Below are 22047 nucleotides of genomic sequence, written 5' to 3' on the forward strand. Positions count from 1 at the left end.
GTTTAATAGTTAGTATAGGTCTAAGTTTGCCTATAATATAGGCTACAATTTGTATGATGATGGACCTAGCGTCTAGAAATAAAGTTGTAACTGCAATTAGATCTAAAGTCTAGTACATTAGTTGGTGTAAGACATGATTTACAATCAGCCAATACAATTACAAACCACTACATTAGGCCTATAATGTTTACTAGATCTAGATCTTGCCTGTTGCATATATTGCCAATCTTGCACACCAGTTAATATGTTACATCAATCTCGTATTTTCTTTTTGTTGAACATACACTTACTTGTACGTTGTACTCTAGGACTTGTATTTGATCTACAGATGAATGATGGAATAGTGTAATTTACTTCTGTACATCAATTCGGTCTCACTGTATTTTCATGGGTGGCTTTTAAAAGTTAAAACTGCAAGCATAATACACACAAATAACGTAACACTGTGTCATATTTACTTAACGTAGGGCAGTTGTGCTATATCCTAGGGGAAGGCATAATTATTAATTAATAGGCATTATATGCCAGAGGAAGTTTTGTGCCCCTTCACACCTGGGCCCGGGGGCTACTGCCCAAGTTTCCCCCTCTCTTGCTATGCCACTGGTAATATCAAAACTATAATAACTTTAAATGAGTACAAAGTGTTTACGTGGTTAGTCAATTTGACCGAGCCCGTGTAAAGAAAGTTAATCTTCCAACCTCTTTCTGGCTTTCCATTTCACACTTGTTCCTTTCCTTATCCTTTGCTTGTGTTTATTATTATTATTTTTGTATCTCACCTTATTACACACTATTCTTGGGGTTTACCTTGTCTTTTTCTCCATACTTGTTTGTAGGTTTTATGCTGTTTTCTTTTTTTAATAACTATTTTTCTCACACCTAAATGGCTCATTCCCTCATTTTCATGCCTCATTTTGTCCTAATTTGTACACTTGCTTCCTATTCTTTTCATGAATCTCTGTCTTTGGTATCCATTTAGCCAGTTTGGGGTTTGTGCCCCTTTCACTACAGAAACTACCTTTTATCTGAAGCACTTCTTCGTGCTTATGTTAGATTCTGTAGGCATTTTTCTCTACTCTGTTTAGCGTGTTCCACTTCTATTTTATCCCTCTATACTTTGTTCCCCTACTGTTGGGACTCATTGGATTTGGCTTATTTTCCTATTTCCTATATCCCTTCCTTCTCCTTGTGTATCTCTTTTTTTTGTTTGGCTCCCTTTCTTTGCCCAGATGTCTTTTGTGGAGTTCCTTTTCCCCTGGTTATTGAAACTGTTGTCATAAGACTTCTGTCTTCACTATTTTCCTAGATTTTGACCTTGCCCTTTGTTCCTATATCTCATCTAGGTCTTCCTATATCAAATTTCACCTGTTCTCCTCCTGTGGCTTGAATCTGTTCAGTTGAGGTGGGGTGAGCACACACTGTAATCCTGTGCTCTCCTCTTGCAGTTGTATCTGTTCAGTAGAATTGAAGTGAGCACACTTTATACTCATTTACCCTCCTCCTGTGGATTTCACCTGCGTAGTTGAGGTGAGCATTCATTTACAAACCATGTCCTCTTCCTGCAGCTGGTGTTGGTCCAATATGGTATGATGGTAGAGTTGAGATGAGCATACTCTATACACATGTGCTCTCCTCCTGTGGACATCACCTGTTCAGTTTGAGGTGACCACAGACTTACAAACTCTGCCCTCCTCCTGCAGCTGATATCTGTTCAAATGAATTTAGGTGTGCCCAAACCATACCACACTATATGGCATGACTCATGTGCCCTCCTCCTGCAGCTGGTTTTGGTCCAATAAAGTCTGATGATAGAGTTAAGGTGAGAATGCAAGATATGGTCTGACTGTCCCCAACTATGCTACACATATTGGATTTTGAACCTCTTGTTCTCGAACCTTCTTATTCTGCCCATCCCTGCAACATATGAAGCTCGTTTCTCTCTTCCTCTTTTTCTTTCCAGGCAAAGAGCATACCCTGGAAGAGATAAGATGCAGTCTCCCATGTATGTGCCTCTATGGAGCCCCTGCCATTAGGTGTCATGCTCTATGAGTTTCTTTTGAGTGCTTTCTGAAGAGAGTTCCTCTAGGTAATCTTTGCACTGGCCCCTCCATCATTTCAACATGGGATTCTAGCTTAACTGGGTGAAGAGTTGTGGTATCGTGTCAGAAGTTAACATTTTCTTTATCTGATATGTATTTTAAATAGATACACATTCCTGCCAATCTTTCCTGCCTCTGGTGTACATTTCGAACTTGCATCATCAAAGTATGAAAATTCACATGTGCAAATACATAGAGGGAGTTGGTGAGCATGAAGGTGTATCACCGTCCTATTGGTGGAAGGATTTTCCACATGATTACATCATCATGCATAGTGCAATTCATGTTACATAATGTTAGATTAGGTTGGAGTTGCATCAAGGTTAGTGGCATGCAAATCTCTGAGGCAGATGTGCATGGAGGATAGCTTAAAGTGTACAGTGGTCAGTACCTATTGGAAATAAACTGTCAGATAAGAAAAATGTTAATGTTAATTCAGATAATACTAGTACTTGCCATAAATTGCAGAATAGGTTTTTTTCAGTTAATTTGTTTTATTTAATACAAGAAATGTAGGGAAATTATTTTTGAATAATTTATTTGAAAGAATTAAGAATCTCTACAGTACCTATATCTTTCAAGACCTTTACATCTGTATGTTAAAGTCAAGACAGATGTAAAGAAATTGTGTAACATGAAACACAACATTGTTCAAATCAAAACTTATTAGACTTACCTGTGAATTACCAAAACCCTTTTCTTCTTGAGTTGTTTTCATATTATTAACAACATGTGACTAAGTTTTAAATGTCCTTGACACAAATCGGAGCATATGCCAACTTTCCAGAATTCTCCACTCTTCCACCTTCCAAAGTGCTCATTGGGCATGCGTCAGGAAAGTGTGCATAAGCCCTATTTTCTTCTCATAAGCCAGATTTCCTTACTGAAAGTTGTGCTGTTAACTTTGTTCACTATGAATCCTGAAGTCATTGTTAACTACTGCTGCAAGTGTTTCCATGTATTCTGCCTCAAGTATGAAGGTAGATCCTGTGGGTGTATTGTTGGCCTTATTGATCAATTTATTTGGGCCATTAATTCCCTTCTGTCTCTGGTGTCATTTTCTTGTGGATGCTCAATTGCAGAACATCTGTCTGTTTCGCATGATAAGTGATGTAAAATGATATTATATTTATCAATTTGATGTCCATGTTACAAATTCTCTCTTCTGGTGAAAGAGAAAAGAAATCTTTAACATATATACTATCTTTTATTTAGGTCTATTCACCTTTATTCATATATAGAATAGTGTTGCACGAGTTCAGCTAGCTCAAAGTAGAAAAACTTGTGAGCATACTCTTTCATTACAGGATGTTATGAACTTCCATTTTTGTGTATGTTTTGTATACTTAATACTAAAGTGAAGTCAATCTTTTTCTGACTATATTGCTATTTAATTTCATCTCACAACTTTAAAAATTATCATGCCTAAAAATCTTTTTTTATTTTTAGATAAAACATTTATTTTAATGTGAACAATATTTGTGTATATATATATATATATATTGTAAACTCTGAAAATGATCCAGTGAAAATCAGTGGGATGTAAACCAAAAAAGAGATGAAAGGTCCCAGTAGAACTTGTCTTAATAAAAATGTAATATTCTTTTATTTAGTTTATGGAAACAGAACTTATCCAGGATGTGATTCATTCTTATCCCTGTTGAAATAAAGATACTGTATCTATCAAGTATAACTGTTGTATTTGGATTAGTTAGTAATAAATGAAAAACCAGAAAATAAGGTTTTCCCATTGTTATGATCATATGGGTCATGGAAAGTCTGGAAAATTATTTAAGCTAATTGTTATATATATGAATTAGCTAGATGGTTTGATTAAAATTTACTATTACTCTCACAGGTAGTTTTGATGATTTCTTGTTTTAAAATGACCTGCATCTGTGATTTCATCTAGATTCTACATTAAACCTAAATGGAAAAATAAATGTAGTCAGTCTTGATCATACTTCTGTAATTATTTATTTTTAACAATATTTTTATTGGCAAATTAATAATAATTCTAGTATAACATTAAAAATCATGCTCAGTCTCTTATTTAAATCGAGAGTTAACATTGGATTGTAAGACCAAATAACACAGACAATAGGATTTCAAAAAGTATTCCACATGTTTCCATTTATGGGAGAAAATATGTCATTATTCTTTCTTCCTTGTTATAAAATCAAACAAGGAATGAAACATAGCTTAAATGATTTGACCTTATTTATTTCTCTATGATTAAAACATTAATGTATGTCTTGTCAAATTTGAACTGATGAAATATCAACAACTTTGCTTATTCAATTCAGTTATCTGGCTTGACATTAGCTTGTGCAGAAAATAATAATATTACCAGCTATAGGTAAACAACTGATTTAACTTGATATTGCAAATAGACTGATTCTGTAATTTTGTTACAAGTAAAAGGTTCAACGTATACGTATGTGCAAATCAAATATTAAAAAGTAACTTGTCTGTTTGTGGTATTTGTATCATACATTTGTTATTTTTTTTTTAGACTGGTACTTTGGGTGTTTGGTCAGAAACCAATCCCAGAGAGGATCCTTCCCAAAAGCATTTGTTTCTACAAAGGAAAGTTTCATTGACAGAGCAGGGTATGATTTTTTGAGACTGCTTTTTTACAAACAGTATATAAAAGTATATGGGTTTCAGATTTGACTATTATTATCATGATGATGATGCTATTAGTGTTTCCTCCATGAATGTTTAAATCGGTTAACTTTCCTACTTTTAATAATTTTTTTACAAATATGTGTCACTATTATATATCTTATTATATATTATATGTACTGTTTTAAGCACTGTATGACAATACCACTCTCTTGAATGTTATTAGCATTTTAATTATTCTGTGTTTACATTACTTAAACCTGAAACCAGCTCAAATATACAGGTAAAGACTTTAAATAATATAAAATTAAGTAATTAAAAGAAATTAATGAAGTTAATTGCAACAATTACATCTGATATCATTCACAACTACATGTTGTTGTAGTTTGTTTTGGTAAAACTGATTATTCCTAGGGCAATGAGATAGGTTTGCTTAGTAACAAGAGATCCAACAAAATGTTTCTCTGAATGCCTGAGTTTGTGAGAATGAAATAAAGAGACTGAACACACTGTAAAATATAAAAGCACAATTTTCATTACAACATTAACACAAACACCATTTATGTACTTGAAATTATTTTAAACTCTTATAATTCTTGAAAATCCCTGAGGGACTAGATAAAGAATATAGTGCTTAAAAATATAATGGGCCTAATACCAATGTCATATGACAAGTATAAGTATAGTAATTTATTTGACATCGTCTGAAAGGCATACACACTATAACAACTGCTGTTTTATCAAATGGCTACTAATGTCTTATGTCAAGTATAATTGTAATAATTTTTTGCCAACTTGTAAAAGGCATACACACCATAACAACTGTTCTTGTATCAAATGGCTTATATAAATAGTGTACTGACTACTACTGTGCTTTGTTGTATCCCAGCTTGCCTGACAAACATAGTGTGGTTGGAATACTGTTATTATACACTCTTTTAATTATTGAAAATCCCTAAAGGGACTAGATAAAGAATGTGTTGTTTAGAAACCATGACATTAAAATCCCCATGTTGCTGAATGGGAAACATTTTGGTGGCAGTGGGTAATGAATTCACATCCCTTAATTTCAAGGCAATCATCTAAACCATGACTTTATGCAGGCCAGTTTTTTAATATAGCATTTAAATGTCTAGTTAGCCTCTGGTTAATAATCTGTTTTGTAGTAGACTTAGTGTGATTGGCACATTACTTCCAGAAAATCCAGTCCACACAGTTTTGCCAAAGTAAAGTATTAGATAGTGTGTTAAGTTCTCTACTTTTTTTTATTAGAATTATGTATACCTTAAGCAGCTTATTAATTAAAAATAAGTAGATTGACTAGTGCAGTTAATAACATTATCACACTTTTTGCCATACATTACCTTAACAAACCTCAACCATTACAACAATTTCTGGTCATGAATTAACATACAAATCCAACAAACAGTCTTTCAAAAATAATAGTTCTTATATTCAATAAGTGAGAAAATACGATCAGTATAATAGTAGAACAGATATATCTATGTTTTATACATAATTTTACATTTGTCAAACTTCGTATACAGTGTACGGCTTTCATAATTCCACATGTTTAGAGCGGCTGCAGTCAATGGGTTAATTATGACTAGCTCCAGCTACATAGGAAGCACTGAACAGGGAAAATTGAAGTCCTGTAATTGGGATTTTTTGTAATCATCCTATGTTTAGCTTGTAGTCTTCTAGCTGGTTGTCTAAAGTTATTGTGACAGACAACAACTCACCCTATTGAAATAACAATAATCATATAATACTAGAAAATGTAATCTGTCACACAGGAAATAAATGGATTTTGTAAACTTATCCCAACTAACAGCAAAAAATATTAATTATACAATATTTGAAACATTTAAAGGTATAAAAAAGGTATTATTCATCACAAGTATTTGACAAGGTTGGAAAAGATTATAAAGTACAATAGTAAGAAGGAACTTTGGTGACATTTCCTTTAAAGTGTTATTCACCATAGCATTGAAAGTTATTGTCAAAATATGAATTTGCTTTATGATACTGTGGTACGTTTTTAAACATCCCTAAATTCCAACTTCTTATTAAATCTTACCATACCATGTTGTTAATGTGAAATAAATATGTAATTCAAAATAAATCAGCTGATGAATTAATAGAAAGTTATAAAATGGCTATATACTGTACCACTTCAAATGCAGAAGTGAGTTCCGATATAATATCTTACCTCCTCTCACGAAAAGCTTTCTTGACTTATACTACCCTCTATTGGCACAAATCTTCACTTGTCACTTGCCTTGATTCTCCCACTTACCTTCACATATGTTAATATGAGATATCTACATACTAACAAGCAAGTGATTATGCAGCAACCCTCCACCGATAGAAGTGTGACACTACCTCTATTGCAATTAGTGCTCTCTCTAATCTTGCAGCTGTTAACCACTTTGAGATTGGCAGTCTTATTGAGTGGACGTGTTTTGTTTTCACTCATGGTTTGATTAACCTATCTACAAGTTTTTATTTTCTTAATTTTTCTACTTCAGTTATATTATTATTTACCATTTTGTTTTGTAAAGAGTTATGAATCCTTTGAATTTCCTAGAGTTATGTACTCACCTTTTTAGGTGGTCACGACTACAACTGCTGTTACCACTGCAGCGGAATTACCGAAAGTGAAGGCTCTGGTACATTGGGAATTGACCAATTTCATGCAACAAACTGATGATTGTCCTGTCATACTTGCTCAGGGTTTAAATGATTGGGAAAAGGGGATTTTGACAACCTATTTTTTTCCCCTTCTGAATATGCCTCTCAGTTGCATGTCGTTTGGGGGACTTACCCAGACCTCCTCCTTCTTTCATGGAATTGATTAATCGGGTGTGTTATGTTATTTCCTTATCTTCTGTTTCCTATGGTTCCACCCATGCCCTTCTTAGGGATGGGCCTTTGGGTCACTTTTTAATATTTCGGAGGTTAGTATGCCTTGACCCCCACATACTATGGATGATCATGCTTCCCTCAGTTGGTCACAATCTTCTTCACTTCAGTTGAGGGCTATGGAATGTCTTGTTTGTAGCATCTCATCCTCTCCCTCGGGATAAGAGGTTCTCTCTCTTTTGGGGACATGGGAGAGAAGCCTTCATTCCTCTTGGTCGCACCCACAAGCATCATCTTCAGTGGGTTTTTGTTAGATCAATGGAGCCTTGTTTGAGATCCCTTAGATGCCCCTCTTACCCTTCTCCCTCCCTTACAGACCGACTTTGACTGGTAGTTGGATCAGAACAATACTACCATGGGTGTACCTCTTTCACCTCCTTTTCTGGAATTTCACCTTTTTATTGATTCTTCTCTTTTTGATTGGGGGCATATCTTGACACTCAAGAAGCTTCAGGGCAATGGACACTTTCTGGGTCCTATCACCATATCAATATCTTGGAAATTTTTGCTGTTTTTGCTTTACTTTCTGCAGGTTCTATGGGGTCAGTTGATGATGGTCTATTCTGACAATTCTACTGTAGTCACATATATCACCAGGAAAGGGGGGCACTCAGTTGAGAAACTTCTGTTTTCAAACATTGGATCTTTTGTATTGGGCCCACTGTCATCACATCCCTTTGTTGCCATGTTATATTCTGGGTGCCCTGAATCTGGTCACAGATCAGTTAACCTGTCCTGACAAGATTCTCCCTACGGAGTGTTCTTTGTGCCCTCATCTTTTTCGAGAGTTGTGTGCTAAGATTTGGACACTTTTCCACTCATCTCAATACATAACTTCCCCAATTTTGGACTCCTGTTCCTCATCCTTCAGAGGGAGCAGTTGATGCTCTCAGTCAGGATTGGACAGATGGTACCTATATGCATAGTCTCCTATTTTGCTCTTCCCATTTGTCCTTGCTATGTGCTGTGTTCTGCTGATGGCTCTGTATTGGCTGGCTCAAATGCAGTTTCCACTGCTGCATCGTCTTTTTCTGTTGCCTCCACTTCAGTTTCCATTATCTTTGACACTCATCCATCAGCCCCTCACCGCCATGCGTTATTTGTCTATACCAATACTGACTTCATATGTAATTTTTGCCAGGTCCCTCGCCAGAAGGGCTGGACTTTCGGAATATGTAGCTTCCTTCATTTCTTGTCCTGTTCATCCTTCTTTCATGGTGGTTTACCAAAGTACCACTATTAGTCTGTCTGAAAGGGTTATCATCCTTCCCATCCTACTGTTCCTCACATAACATGTTTGGATCCCACTCTGTGGTGAGTGTTGCCTGACCAGGTATACTTAGTCTTAAATCAACACTGTATGACCTGTGATCACATACCCTGCTAGATGATTGTGATGTTGAAGTACAATTCCAGATACTGCCAGATTTTTTTTATCAACTCTGTCAACATGTTCTCCACGCTTTCAAAATACAAGGTAATACACATAACCAGGTCATATTACACTCACCATTGAGATGGGGTGTTCTGCAGGACCAGTCATAAGTATACCTCACTGTTTTTTGCTTCATAAATACGTTTGTCCCAGACCATACACTTATGGACTAATATGAGTAAAGAAGACAGTGATAACTGCCCATCTCTACTCATCCATGGCATTTGACACTCATCCTGCCACAGATCTTATGCACAATTCCAGACACCACCAGGTGTTGGATGATGCACCCTGTCAACATGATCGCTGTTATTTTCAAAATAGGGTATCTCAGTCTCCAGTTCTGTGGTTGTCCAGACTCTCCAACAAATTTTTTTGTCTCCTTCTTCTAGTGGAGTATGGGAGTCATTACCATTTACCAGTTCTTAGCTGCTGGGGTGGTGGACCCTGGAGGTCTATCCTCCTGAGGGTGCACAATACCAGTTCAGAAAAGAGCAGTAGCATTCTGCTGGCATAGGTGGCTTGATGCCTTTCCTATTGCGGACCTGATGCTCAATTTTGAATGCTGCCAGGTGTTGGATGTAACACTCTGCCATATATATTTGAGTTTGCCCATCTGGCTGAGGCACCCTCCTTCCTACTGTCCCCTGGATGCCATTTCCCCAAGTAGCTGGTGCTGGATACTATTCTTCTACTGCAAAAAGGACAAAAAAGTCCCCTTGCTGCCAGGGTTTGAAGTGGAGATGAACTCCACCTGGGCCCTCCACTTTCCTACCATCTGCTGGATGTTGGTTCCTGGTGGATCTGGTGTTGGTTGTGTTGGAGGTGCATGCCTGCGGAGGCTAGTTCTTGGTACAGACATTCCTCTTCCTTGCCAGAACCTGTTCTTGAAGTGAAAGATAGAACCCTTTACTTACCACGGAACTGATGTACAATTCCAGATGTTACCAGGTGTTGGTTGAGGTTGAACTCCCTTTTATGGTCTGTCATGCCCTAGCCACTATACACTGAGAGGTCCCATTATTTCTGTTGCCCATCCTCTATTTTAACCTTTGGCTTTATGTCCTTTATATCACCTTTCCTTGAAGTCCTTGTTCCTACTCATGTTGGAGACATATTACTGTATACCTTTCTCAGAAGTTGTGCGGTCTCCCACGGGTGTGTTGTTTTAGTTCTCTCTCACACCTCATGGATGTTTCCTAAAGGGAGATCATCTTCTCAACAGCCCTCCACCTGTTCAATATGGAATTATGGATTTTTATTAGTGGAGGTAAGATATTATATCGGAAGTTAACTTTTTCTTTAGCTGAAATGTATTTCCAAAATATACCTCCACTCACATTTCCCACCCGTCCTCACCACTTCTGGTGTGGTTTGGTGTGATCTGACCAATCTCGAAGTGGTTAACAGCTGCAAGATTAGAGAGGGCGCTAGTTATGATTGGGATAGTGTCAAAATCCTATTGTTGGAGGATTGCTGCATAATCTTTTGCATCTCAGTATGCAGATATCTCATGTTAACATATGTGATGGTAAGTGGGATTATCAAGGCTTTTGGTGAGTGAAAATTTGCACCAATAGAGAAAGCATTTGTGCATGAGAGTAAATATCTATCAGAAATACATTTTCAGTCTAAGGAAATGTTAAATTTACATCATACTTTTGATGAAATCAGATTCTAATGTTTCAGATCATATTGAAAAGTCTTGTATATTATTAAGATTTTTTTTTCCAGAAACATGTGTCTTTTCTATAGTGTGTTTGTAACAGAATATAAAAATCATTTTCCTAGTCACAGTGAGATAGTCAAGCCACAAGAACCACCAATAGTACAAGAAATCACATCAGTGCTACGGGAATGGGGTGTCTTATGGAAACAGCTTTATGTGGTATGTATAAATCATATTTTTAAACTTCTAGCTGAACCAGTATTTTCATTTATGTTTGCTACTACTGGTATAAAGAAGAACTTTAATGTACTCATACCGTGTTCCAGATAACTAGCATGTTTGCATAAAATACACAATGTTTTGAGAGATACGTGTCATATTTTATTTAACATGTATCAGATACATATGTACTATCAATGATATGCTACAATATGAATTGGTGTGTCTACTGGTTGCACACAATGAAAATGGCTATTTTTCCACATAGATGCTTGCACTATGCTTAAAAAGAAAGCAAACCACAACTAGAAGTGTAACAATACATCGAACTGTCGATTGGTTATGATTATGAAATTCCTGATAGCAATGCATCAAATGTGAATTTAAAAATTTATAACAATCTCCGATAGCACCCTCAGCTATCTATGTTTTCAATAGTTTGTAAACTTGGTTATTTCCCCCCATTCTGTTTCTTGGTAATTTTTCTTTATTTTAGACTGTAAGTCTAAAAGTGCACATATCACTTTTGCCATTAGCAGTGTTGTTTATGCAATGGACCAAACCAATTTTGCAATCTTTTAGTGAACATGAAAAGTATGTTGTATACAAAAAATCACATTTTTTTTAATACAGTGAATTTCATGATAGGGATAACTTATATTTATTTTCATATTTTATTTGCATAATTTATAGAACCTCATAAATGAACATCAAAAGTTTGTTTCAGTAATATTGTATATTTTACCTGTAGATTTCTCTACACAAACAACACTTGCAGATTTTTATGGAATCAATAAACTCACTAACATTCAAAATGATGCTGGGAAAAACACTGAAACTCAAGTGATGCCTGTATTTAACAAACATGATTTGGTACAAAATGAATGGCCTAGGTTCAAAACCATATTGAAAGGCACATATGAAAACTCAGAAACTGAACATTTATGTAAATGAGTTGTTAAACTGCATGGCAATCAATTTACTAGCATGGCAGAATTGTTTTCAAATAGCTTTATGCTCTTGTGTAACAAGCATTGATTGTGAAAGAGCCTTTTCTGTGAAAAAAAAAAAAAAAAAGCTCAATATAAAATTCAGATGCTCTGAGAAGGCTGAAAAGATAGACTCTTTAATGAGAATTATAATGTTAGGCTCAGAAATTTGAATTTATGATCTCAACCCTGCAATTAAAATGTAGAATTGCTAAGAACAGAAGAAGGGTAAGGATTTCACAACCATACAAAGAGAGAATGAAGAAAATTAAAAATAAATAAATGTATAAATTGTGTGTAGATGTTTTTCTAATATCTTCTTGAGGCCAAATACACAGTTAGATGATACATTAAAACTCTTATAATATAAATGATTAAGTCACAACATAAATCAGTATACAGATGCTTGCCTGTGATACTGAATTACTGACCACCTTTGTCAGATATTAATAGAGGCAAAATTTGATCAGTACCATACTGATCATGGTAAAAATTACCTGGAGCACTAGAGTTAAATAATATATATAATACTGGTAATAGCCCTCTGAATTAAAATAAAACATTGTCAGCATTATCTTGACTTCCAGTAGATTTTTGTAGGAAGATGTTTTTTTACAGAACATTTACCCATTATTCTAAATAGTTAAAAATAACTCTTGTACAAGAGCAGCTAATTATTATCATACATACAGTTTTTTGACTAGAAAAATGATCGGACTATTCTAATTATTATAAAAAATTTCTAATAACCATAGCCAGAAAATTAGTAGGTTAGAAGATTTTTTTTAGCTTGTGATGATGTAACAAGTAAGTCACATTCAGTTTTTGAAATTATCTCATTATCTGAAATACGGGAATACTTTGTGAAGACATTTTTGGTTCTTGTGGTTATTTTCATAACAGGAATATTTATGGAACCATAGTCTTTTACATTTAGTTTGCAGCATAAACTAACATTTAAAAAAACCCAATGATAGTAAAGTGAAGGGAAATGACATCACATGATTGTAAAGTGGGGGAAAATTACATATAATGTCTTCCAAGAGCAAATGGTGGAAGGGACTTGTCCCCCCTTTCTGCTATCACTGCAGTTGACACTTGTGGCCATAAGTGTTACAACAAAGAGTTTTAAATGCAAGAATTTTGTTGAGTTTCAAAAAGTTTTTGCCTCCTGTGTTTTTTTGGGGACTAAAAGAGCCATATGTGTCACTCCTGCGTTAAAATTGTTAGGTGATGGCATTGGTATGCCTAGTTCTCTGTGGGCTTTGGGTCAGTCCGTCCTTGTGACTTTTAGGGTGAGCTCCCAAATTCTGACCACCAGTTGTGCGTTCAGTTTTATCTATTTGGGTAGATGGATCCCAATTTTCCTGTTCAAGCTACCTATGCCCCGTTTTATCGCCTTGGTCTTCCTCTGACACTGTTTGTAATACCACATCTTCATCCTCTTCCTGTCTGAGGCTCTTCACAGGAACCCTGTGAGGTTTACTGGGGGCATCCTCTCTCTCTTTCATTCCACTCTTGGCTGCTTGTTGTCCTTGGCTCTGCCCTTACACACATGTTTCACTCTCTTTAGGACTTGTTGGATCACGAAACTATATTCTCGTGGACCTGTTGCCTAGCTCCTTATATGTGAGACCTTCTTATGGGCCGGTTTTATGACTTTTCGAGTGTGACAAAATGATTGTGTTCTTGGCTTGCAGTTGGCTTCTGTCCAACAGTGACCCACCTTCCACATAGGGTACCCTGTTGGTCTCTATCAGAACTTGGTGTGGCTGTGAGTCCCATTTCCCAACCGCACCCTTCTCAGCCCTGTCTGTCCCAGCTTCCCATGGTACCCCAGTTCACTGTTGTTTGCTGTAGGCAGGCAACGGTTCTGGTGACTGCCTGGTGAGATTGGGACTGGGGGGTAGCTCGTCTGATGAATTTTGTTCATCGGAGCAGCTCTTTCCTCTCCAAAGTTCAGGTTCATGGTGTTCTATCAAGGGGTGTCATCATACTCATTTCCTCCTTGACCTCTTCACCCAACAGGTTGTGCGGGTTTTACTCCCACCAGTTTGCCCGTTGTGGGGTAGTATACCTTTTTAGTGCCCTGTCCTCTGGTCTGACTTCTGCACCATATGTTTTTGTTAAGTGGTTTGCCCCTTTGCTCAGTATGTTCATACCCTGGGGCTGAGCTTACATGCTTAAATGAACAAATGGATTTTTCTTGCCCATTTTGAATAGGAGTCAACCTGTCCTATTTGTCAGCTCCTTCTCAACGCTGTGCAGGTTAGATGGTTGATCACATTGGAGGGGGGTCCTTCCTTCATCCTATCCATTACCTTGTACATCTAAATGTTTTCTTCAACAACCTTCTCTCCATCTCCATTCTGTGGAACTGGCCATTCAGACAGCCCTGTCTGCTTCCTTCCTTACTACTGGTGAGGTTCTATCTCTTTTGGGGAGGAGGTTGTCTCTGACACCTATCATACCCCTCGGCAGGGCTCATATGCATTTGGTTCAGTGGGCCTTTCATGACTAGTGGAACTTTGCATGGAATCTTCTGGATACTCCTATTCACTTTTCCTCCTTCTTGGTGGATAATTTACATTGGTGGTTGGACAAGGCCCATATGTTGGCGGGTGTCCCACTTCCTCCTCCTCGGCCAGAATTACATCTGTTCACAGATGCATCTCTTCAAAGCTGGGGTGCATGGATCGATCGTTTTGGGTTATCAGTCTGCAGAAAAATGTTCTTTTCAGCAGTCGCCTGGTTATGATCCATTCCGACAATTCTACAGTGGTGGTTATATCAATCAACAAGGTGGCACCCAGTTGAGATCCCTGTGATTTTGTACTTAGTATCTTCTCTATTGGGCCCACTCTCATCATATTTGTTTGATGGCATCTCATATTCCGGGTGCATTCAGTCTGGTGGCAGATTGTTTTTCCTGACCAGATCAGATTTATCTCATGGAGTGATCCCTACATCCTTCTGTTTTTCAGTAGCACTGTCATCATTTGGATACTCCCCATATCGATGCATTTGCCACCACCCTGAATCACAAATTACCTCAGTTTTGGTCTCTGGTTCCCCATCTATTTAGCAATAGATGCCATCAACCAGGATTAGTCCCACCTGTTTCTTTCTGTTTATCCTCCTGTCCAATTACTTTATAGGGTAGTCTCCCTCATCCATGCCACTCTGTGCAGAGTCCCTCTGATTGCTCCTTACTGGCCTGCTCAACCATATTTCCATCAGTTACTTCGGCTCCAGGTGATCTCTCCCATTCCTCTTCCCTTACTTCCAGACCTGTTACATCAACCCCAGTCACTTCCTTGGCTTTTTACCGATGGAAGTGGAGTGTTTTTCACTTCTGGTCTTTTGCTCGGGATCTCCAGCCTTCTTGGCCTATATTTGTCAGTATCTCTGAATTCCTTATCTGGTTCTTTGAGAGGGGTTTGTCAGTCTCCTCAATCTCAGGTTTTGGGGCAGCCTTATCCTATACCTTCCATTTTCCCCATTGCTTCGGTGCAGCTGTGACATGAGGTAAGTTCTTACTTATGCTTTCTTTTCTATCAGGGGGTCTTTGCTTCAACTTCACTTTGATCCTGCTATTTGGCGAGGGATGTCTGACCAGGTATTCTTTCTGAACACTGAATGGGGTCCACTTAGATGGCTATAACCATTCTCAGATATATTTATACTAAAAAAAAAACCCAATCCGCACTGTGCACCATATTGTTTCACACATTTTGTCCATGGCTATGCACTCTTGCCCTTGAGATGGGGTGTTTCACAAGATCACTAGAGTGAATAACCTTGTGATTTTGCTTCATAAAAATGCCCGTCCCGGACTGTACCACCCATAGAAGGCATGGGTAAAGCAGAAGGGGATTGCTGCCCATTCCTACCATGACTGGACTGTATAGGTCGGTATGTTTTGCTTTTCCAAATAGGGTTTTGTGATCACCTATTGCAATGTCTCGGGTGTAGCAGTCCCTCCACACTCTCCAATGCACTTCTTCCCATCCTTTCTTCCAGTGGAGTATGGAAGTCCTTACCACTCACCAGTTCCAAGCTGCTGGGGTGGTTGACCATGGAGGCAACCTGCTGAATGGGTTCCACAAAGATGGCTATAATCATTCAGTTCAGACTATAGCAGTGGTGTTCTGCTGGTGTAGAAGGAGTTACAAGATTCTCCGGATGAGTGACACGTGCTCGGTGTGAGACACCTAAATGCATTTCACCCCTCCAATTGAATGCTCTCCTCCTGCCCTCACATGGATGTCGATTCCTTAGCGAGTGCGGTTTTGGAGATCGAGTGAACCAATCACATAAGTCCTCAAAAAGGTTTCAGGTCATCCATTGTCCTCCCTCAACTCTGTCTTCTGTGTTGTGAGTCACAGGAGGTCTACGTGACCTATTTCCGCTTCTGTCCTGGGCATTCCCTTATTCTCAGAATGATGAGGATATTACAGACTTGTGGACGTTTTGAACTGGTTTCACGATCGTGGGGTTGATTGCATGCTATGGACTTGCCTTGGATACCGGATGACACATTCCCAGGTCCCTAACTCAATGCTCATTCTGTGACTTTTCCTGGAGTCGATATTATATGTATATTCATGATTCTAGGACTTGAGGAGAAGATGGTATGATCCTCATCCTACCCTCACATGGATGTTGGTACGCAGTGAGTGACGTTTTGGATGTAGTTGACTTACCGAATACAGTCATGTTTTGATCACACCTGTTCATGGTGAAGAGATACCTGGTTCAGAAGTGGTGCAATGCCCTTCCGCATATCATCTGTTCTGTTTCTCTTATTCTTAAGTGTGTCCTTTGGATTCTTTTGGGGGATACACCTGTTCTTTTCTTGCACCTATCCCTCCTCCTTTTTCAATATGGGATTCAAATAATCTTATGAGCGGAGGGAAGGTACCGTATCGGAAGTTATAATTTTCCTACGCGAAAATTTATTTCCGATATTACAGCCAGAAAATATACTAATGTTTTGAAGATCCAATCACGAATTTAAACAAGAATAAATAAATATTTCTTTACTCAGGTAAGGAAGGAACTGCTGTTGTGTATCCAGTGTATGCATATTAGAAAGTTTTTATGCATCACTCTATGTTATTCCATTGTTATTCAACTCAGGTTTCAGATATTGGTAATTAATTGAAATTTTCATCATTACATCAGTGGCCATCCTTTGCTACTTTGATTACTTTTTTTCTACAGTGGTTTTTGTTGAATCTCAGGCTACTTTGTTGCAGGAGCCTCTTCCTTCTCCTGACTATCTTCTCATCCCCTCTCCCCTGATATTTGTGTTAATGCTGATAGCATTTTGTTTCAGTTTCATACTCTATCACAGCTGCCTAGTTTTTCCATGCCTTGAAAATCTTATTCTGTGGCATATATAATTGAGATTCTTCTGCTTTCCTTGAATCTCTTTTTCCAGCTTGTGTATCTCTTTCTTCTCCTTTATTGTCTCCTACCCTCTCCCTCAGTTCTGCTTGTCTTCATCTTGCTAAACTTCTTCACCATTTTTCCATGCTTTAGCATCTTTCAGAGGCTCTGTATTTAGAAAAATGTCATTAGAAGGGTGTATCTGCAGATACAGTTGAGATTTATGATTAAATGTAATTGTCACCAGTTTTCTTTGTTTTTTGTATAGATTTAAGGACCAAATTCCTTCTTTACAGTAATCATTGGTAGTTTTTAAATTTATTTTTCTTTGCTGTCAACAAGGCTGTATTGGTTCCACTAAAAATTGTTAGCATGAGTGAAAGAATATATTAACTTAAGATCCTCTGTTAAATCAAGTGTACTTGAAAATGCCCTTGGAGAATGTAATGTTGTTGTCCATTCTAATTGGTTTAAGATATTGGCAAAGGTCAATGGTTAACAGAGCCTTCAAATAAAAGAAAATTTGCTTATTGACAAGATGAGACCTGAGATTAATGTTATTTTAATGCTCTTTTTTTGTGATGAGATTTTGGGGGAATTCCTTACACGTTGGAAATTTGATCTGAGAAGCTTGTCAGCAGTCATCTCTTTTTCACTTTGTCTTCCTGCTTTGCTTGAGCTAGGAGATCCCACCAGGTTTCTTGTCCTCAGTAGCCTCATAGGGTCACTCTCCTCTCCAGCTCATCATCCTCTTACTATTCTCTAACATCTCTCATTTGGAGAACTGGACATTGCAGAACATGGATGACTTGTTTTGCATTGATGAGCTTGACAATTCCACCAGGTGCATCTGTGGATTCTTTTTGCAGAAGCTCTTTTGTTCACATAGGTGCTTTCTCATGGGCTTTCCCTGTCTTTACACCTTCAACCTCTTCTTTTCACCCCTTCATATCTCTTGCATTTTTCTTGCCTAAAGGAGGCTGTATCATCTCTCCAGGTAATTAATGCTGTGGAACAGATCCTAGACCCCACTCTGGGATTTTACTCCTGTTTTTTTGTCATTCCCAAGAAGATAGGAGATTGCTGACTTCTCATAAATTTATTGTCCTTGAACCAATTTCTTGTCATGGTCAGTTTTCTTACTCTGAGGTAGGTGCTCTCTCCCAGACTCTGGATGACCAAGATCTATGTTTCAGATGAATTTCTTTACATATTGACTAATCTGACTGCCTGGCATTTTTCCTGGTTCATCCAAGAAGGTCAGACTTTTCAGTTCCAGGCCCTTCCTTCAAGGAGGCCACTGCCTTGTATAGGTTTTCAGTTAGGTTTTGAGGACATTCACATGGAAGATACATTCATTAGGCCTACATTTTCACTGTTATGTGGATGACTGGTTCTTTCTAACCCAGCTGAAATAAGCATCCTCTCAGCTGCTGCCTCCACTGTCTTTTGGAAGTTGACTTGTTTGAGTTGGAAGTCAACTTCTCAAAGTTTTTTACCCCACCCAGTATATCTAATTCACTTGGAAATTTTTTCACCTCATTTAAAGACCAGGCTCAGCATTATTTATGTTTTTAAGAGATGAAGCTTCTGGTTACTAAAGTTCTCATGTCTCCTTCCCTTGCTGCACAAGAGATTCTTTTGGGGACTCTGACTTCTTTCAAGTCTCTTGTTCCTCATATATGTCCTATTCAGTAAACTCTGGCTGATCACTGGAGTATGCCCAAAGATCCATTGTCTTCTCTTGCATCTCTCCCTTCTCTTCATCTCTTGCAGTCATAATTGCTCATTCAGTTCCACATGATCCTGGACATTTCATTTCCTCCCACCTTGCCCAGACTTGTATCTGTTCACAGATGCCTTTCTGTGTGGGTGGTGCATGGTTTTGGACACCTGCATTTTTTCTGGGGTCTGGTATCCAGAGTAGCAATTTTTAAGTATCAAGGTTCTTGAGATTTTGCTTACAATCATCTAATGTCTCGTCTATCTGGTCATCTTGATGTGATACATTGAGACACTTCTACTGTCATTTGTTACAATGACTGACAATGAGGCACTTGCTCTCAGGATCTCTGCTTTCTGATACTAGGCTTCCTATTTTGGGCTCACATTTGGTTGTTGACCTGGCAGAGCAACTCTTGCCTAGACCAGATGGTGTTTCAGTGGATTTGTTTCCAATTTAGGAATCCTCTCATTGATGCCATTGTGACTTCCATCACCACCAAATTTCAACTGTTCTGTTTAACAGTCTATATGTCTATCAATGACCTTCCATTTCTTTTCTGGTCATGCTTGTTTTTTCTTTTTCTGGTTCCCCCATTCAGACCTTTAGTCACCTGTTTCCTGTACCGTATTTTTCTAGTGATGTATTATCTTCTTGATTGCAAGAGATATCATTCTCACATTTTTGTCATAGCTGCCTCCCACACTTTTTATCACAGAGACAAGTTGATTTTATTCCCATATCACTCGTTTCTCCTCAACATTTGGGCTGCCTGAAAAGGTGATCAGATGTGTTTTACAATAATCTTTTCTTTTCTGTTCAGTTCCTCCAACCCATATCCTATTCTTTGTCCTATTCAAGCAGTTTGTTCTTCTCTTGCTTGTACTACTCCCTTTCAGGTAATTAACATTTTTTTTCTGTGGGATTCCTCTTCCTCTCATGACTTATTTTCTTCCCTTTTCTTTGAGCAGTTGGGTTAAAAAATCATTCAACTAGTTTATTTCTCTATGGATGATGACATCTTTCATCTTTTTCATATGACCTCCCATCAAGTTTATAATCATGATTTCACTTGTCTTTAGCCATTGATATCTCCTTAATTAGATTTTGCAGGCAATAATGTGGAATGACTCTTGATATCTTTGTGTCACATTACTTATACCACACTGCTGTTTCATTTGTCTCTAGTTTTCATCTCCCTCCAGTTGCTATTTTTCCATCTTTACTGAATCTTTATGGAGTTGAGTGTTTGATTTTGTTCTTTTTTTTCAGCTCTAACAACCACATTATTTCAATGTATTGGAGTTGATGTAACCCACCACATAGCCAATACTGACTCATAACGAATACTCCTCTATCTCCAAAAATCCATATCAAGTAGGGGATAATAGATTGTGTTAAACTCATCTTCCTTTGTTAAGTTTCTACTGTTGAAATGGGGAGACATATTTTACCTGGCAGGCCTTACTCCAGGAAAAAAAAATTACAGTGTCAGCTTTGATTTTACATTCACACCTGGTAAATACCTGCAGTTGCTATTTGTGGTAACTCATTACATGGTCTATCAGTATAGCACTTTTTGCAGAGGAGATGATTCCTTTTTGGTTTGCATACTTCTCTAATGTTCTCCCCAATGCAACTTTCTCCATTCCATTTCCTCTAATGGAATGGGAAAACCCATGTCTTATGTTACTGAAGAGATCAATATGCCCCATTGAAGTGGTATGAAAACAAGTAGATGCACCCCTCAGTTGGAAGTAGGGTTGGTATGTTCAACTGGTTGTGTAGTAAAGGCCACTCCCTACACTAAGAACAAGAATGTGTCTTGTGGCTATGCCAGTCAGTTGGATCTAGTGTTCTACTCACACATGGATCTGGGATGATACATCCCTGCACCTGCCTTTTCTAGTAGGTCTTTCACATATTTTTTACATACTGTATAGCTTGGCTTATTGAGCTAGTCACACTGCACATGCATAGTCTACTGATCCTCTGAGATATACAGGCCAGTTGGGCAGTTTTTACATTCTACCCATTATGCAACTCTAGCTTTATGCAGAAAATTTTTTTGGACAATACCTTTTGCTCTACCATATTTTTTGGGCAAATAGAGTATTTTCTGCGAGTGATGAATGCAGTCTTCCACTGAGTGATGCCCCCCTTGGCCTCTATACCTCAGTTAGTGACATACTCCATGAGTTTTCTCTTTTTCATGTTGTTATTTTCTTTATCTATAGCATTCTTTAAGTTATTCTATCAATGTGAGATTCTAGCACTCAGTTCTGTGGAGAGGTAATTTTTCTGAAGCTAACATTTTTTACCCGAAAATGTATTTCAGATGGATAGTCACCTCTTCACAGAACCACTCACCCTTCCTCCCCACTTCTGGTGTGTCTCTTTTACCTCATCAAGAATGAGCCTTTGGTATACACAGTGTGCTGAAGAAAAGTGCTGCACAAGGAGGATGTGTTGCCCCCCCTTTTTGGTTGAGGGCTATAGTCTAATGCTGAGTGCATTATAGACTTGTGCAGTACACATTAATATGTGAAGGGTAGGAATTTTATTCATGGCTTGACACTTGTGCATAAATCTTTTTGGCAGTTGTACGAGGTAATAGCTCTCAGTTCTGTGGAGAGGTACCTATCTGAAGTACGTTTCCAGGTAAGGAAAGTCTTAATAATATTCAGTGTTACATTTTCCATTATATTTAATAATATATTTGATTAGGTAGACTATTGCAATTTTCTTTTTACATTTGTTCTTTGCTATGAATGCTACAAAATTTAATAGTATACAAGGAGAAATCATTTCTAACCATCAACATTCAAAAGTTGTTTATCATTTCATCTGCCCTCATTGGGAATGAGACTTCATGTGATTGCTTGTTTGTTCTCTATTGATATATATATATATATATATATATATATATATATATATAGACTATACTAGACGTGGTAGTTAAGTAA

General features: G+C 37.7%; 1 protein-coding gene across 1 annotated transcript in view; it reads left to right on the forward strand.

Annotated features, from left to right (window-relative positions):
- Nucleotides 1-22047, forward strand: part of LOC106462881 (dedicator of cytokinesis protein 1-like) — a 128178-nt gene that overhangs the window by 11217 nt on the left and 94914 nt on the right. Inside the window, exons 3-4 of the mRNA XM_013922847.2 lie at nt 4615-4711; nt 10879-10975. Of these exons, the coding sequence (XP_013778301.2) occupies nt 4615-4711; nt 10879-10975 (194 nt within the window). The remainder of the gene's footprint in view (nt 1-4614; nt 4712-10878; nt 10976-22047) is intronic.

This window comes from Limulus polyphemus, unplaced genomic scaffold (genome assembly GCF_000517525.1).
Source record: "Limulus polyphemus unplaced genomic scaffold, Limulus_polyphemus-2.1.2 Scaffold1274, whole genome shotgun sequence".
Lineage (NCBI taxonomy): Eukaryota > Metazoa > Arthropoda > Merostomata > Xiphosura > Limulidae > Limulus > Limulus polyphemus.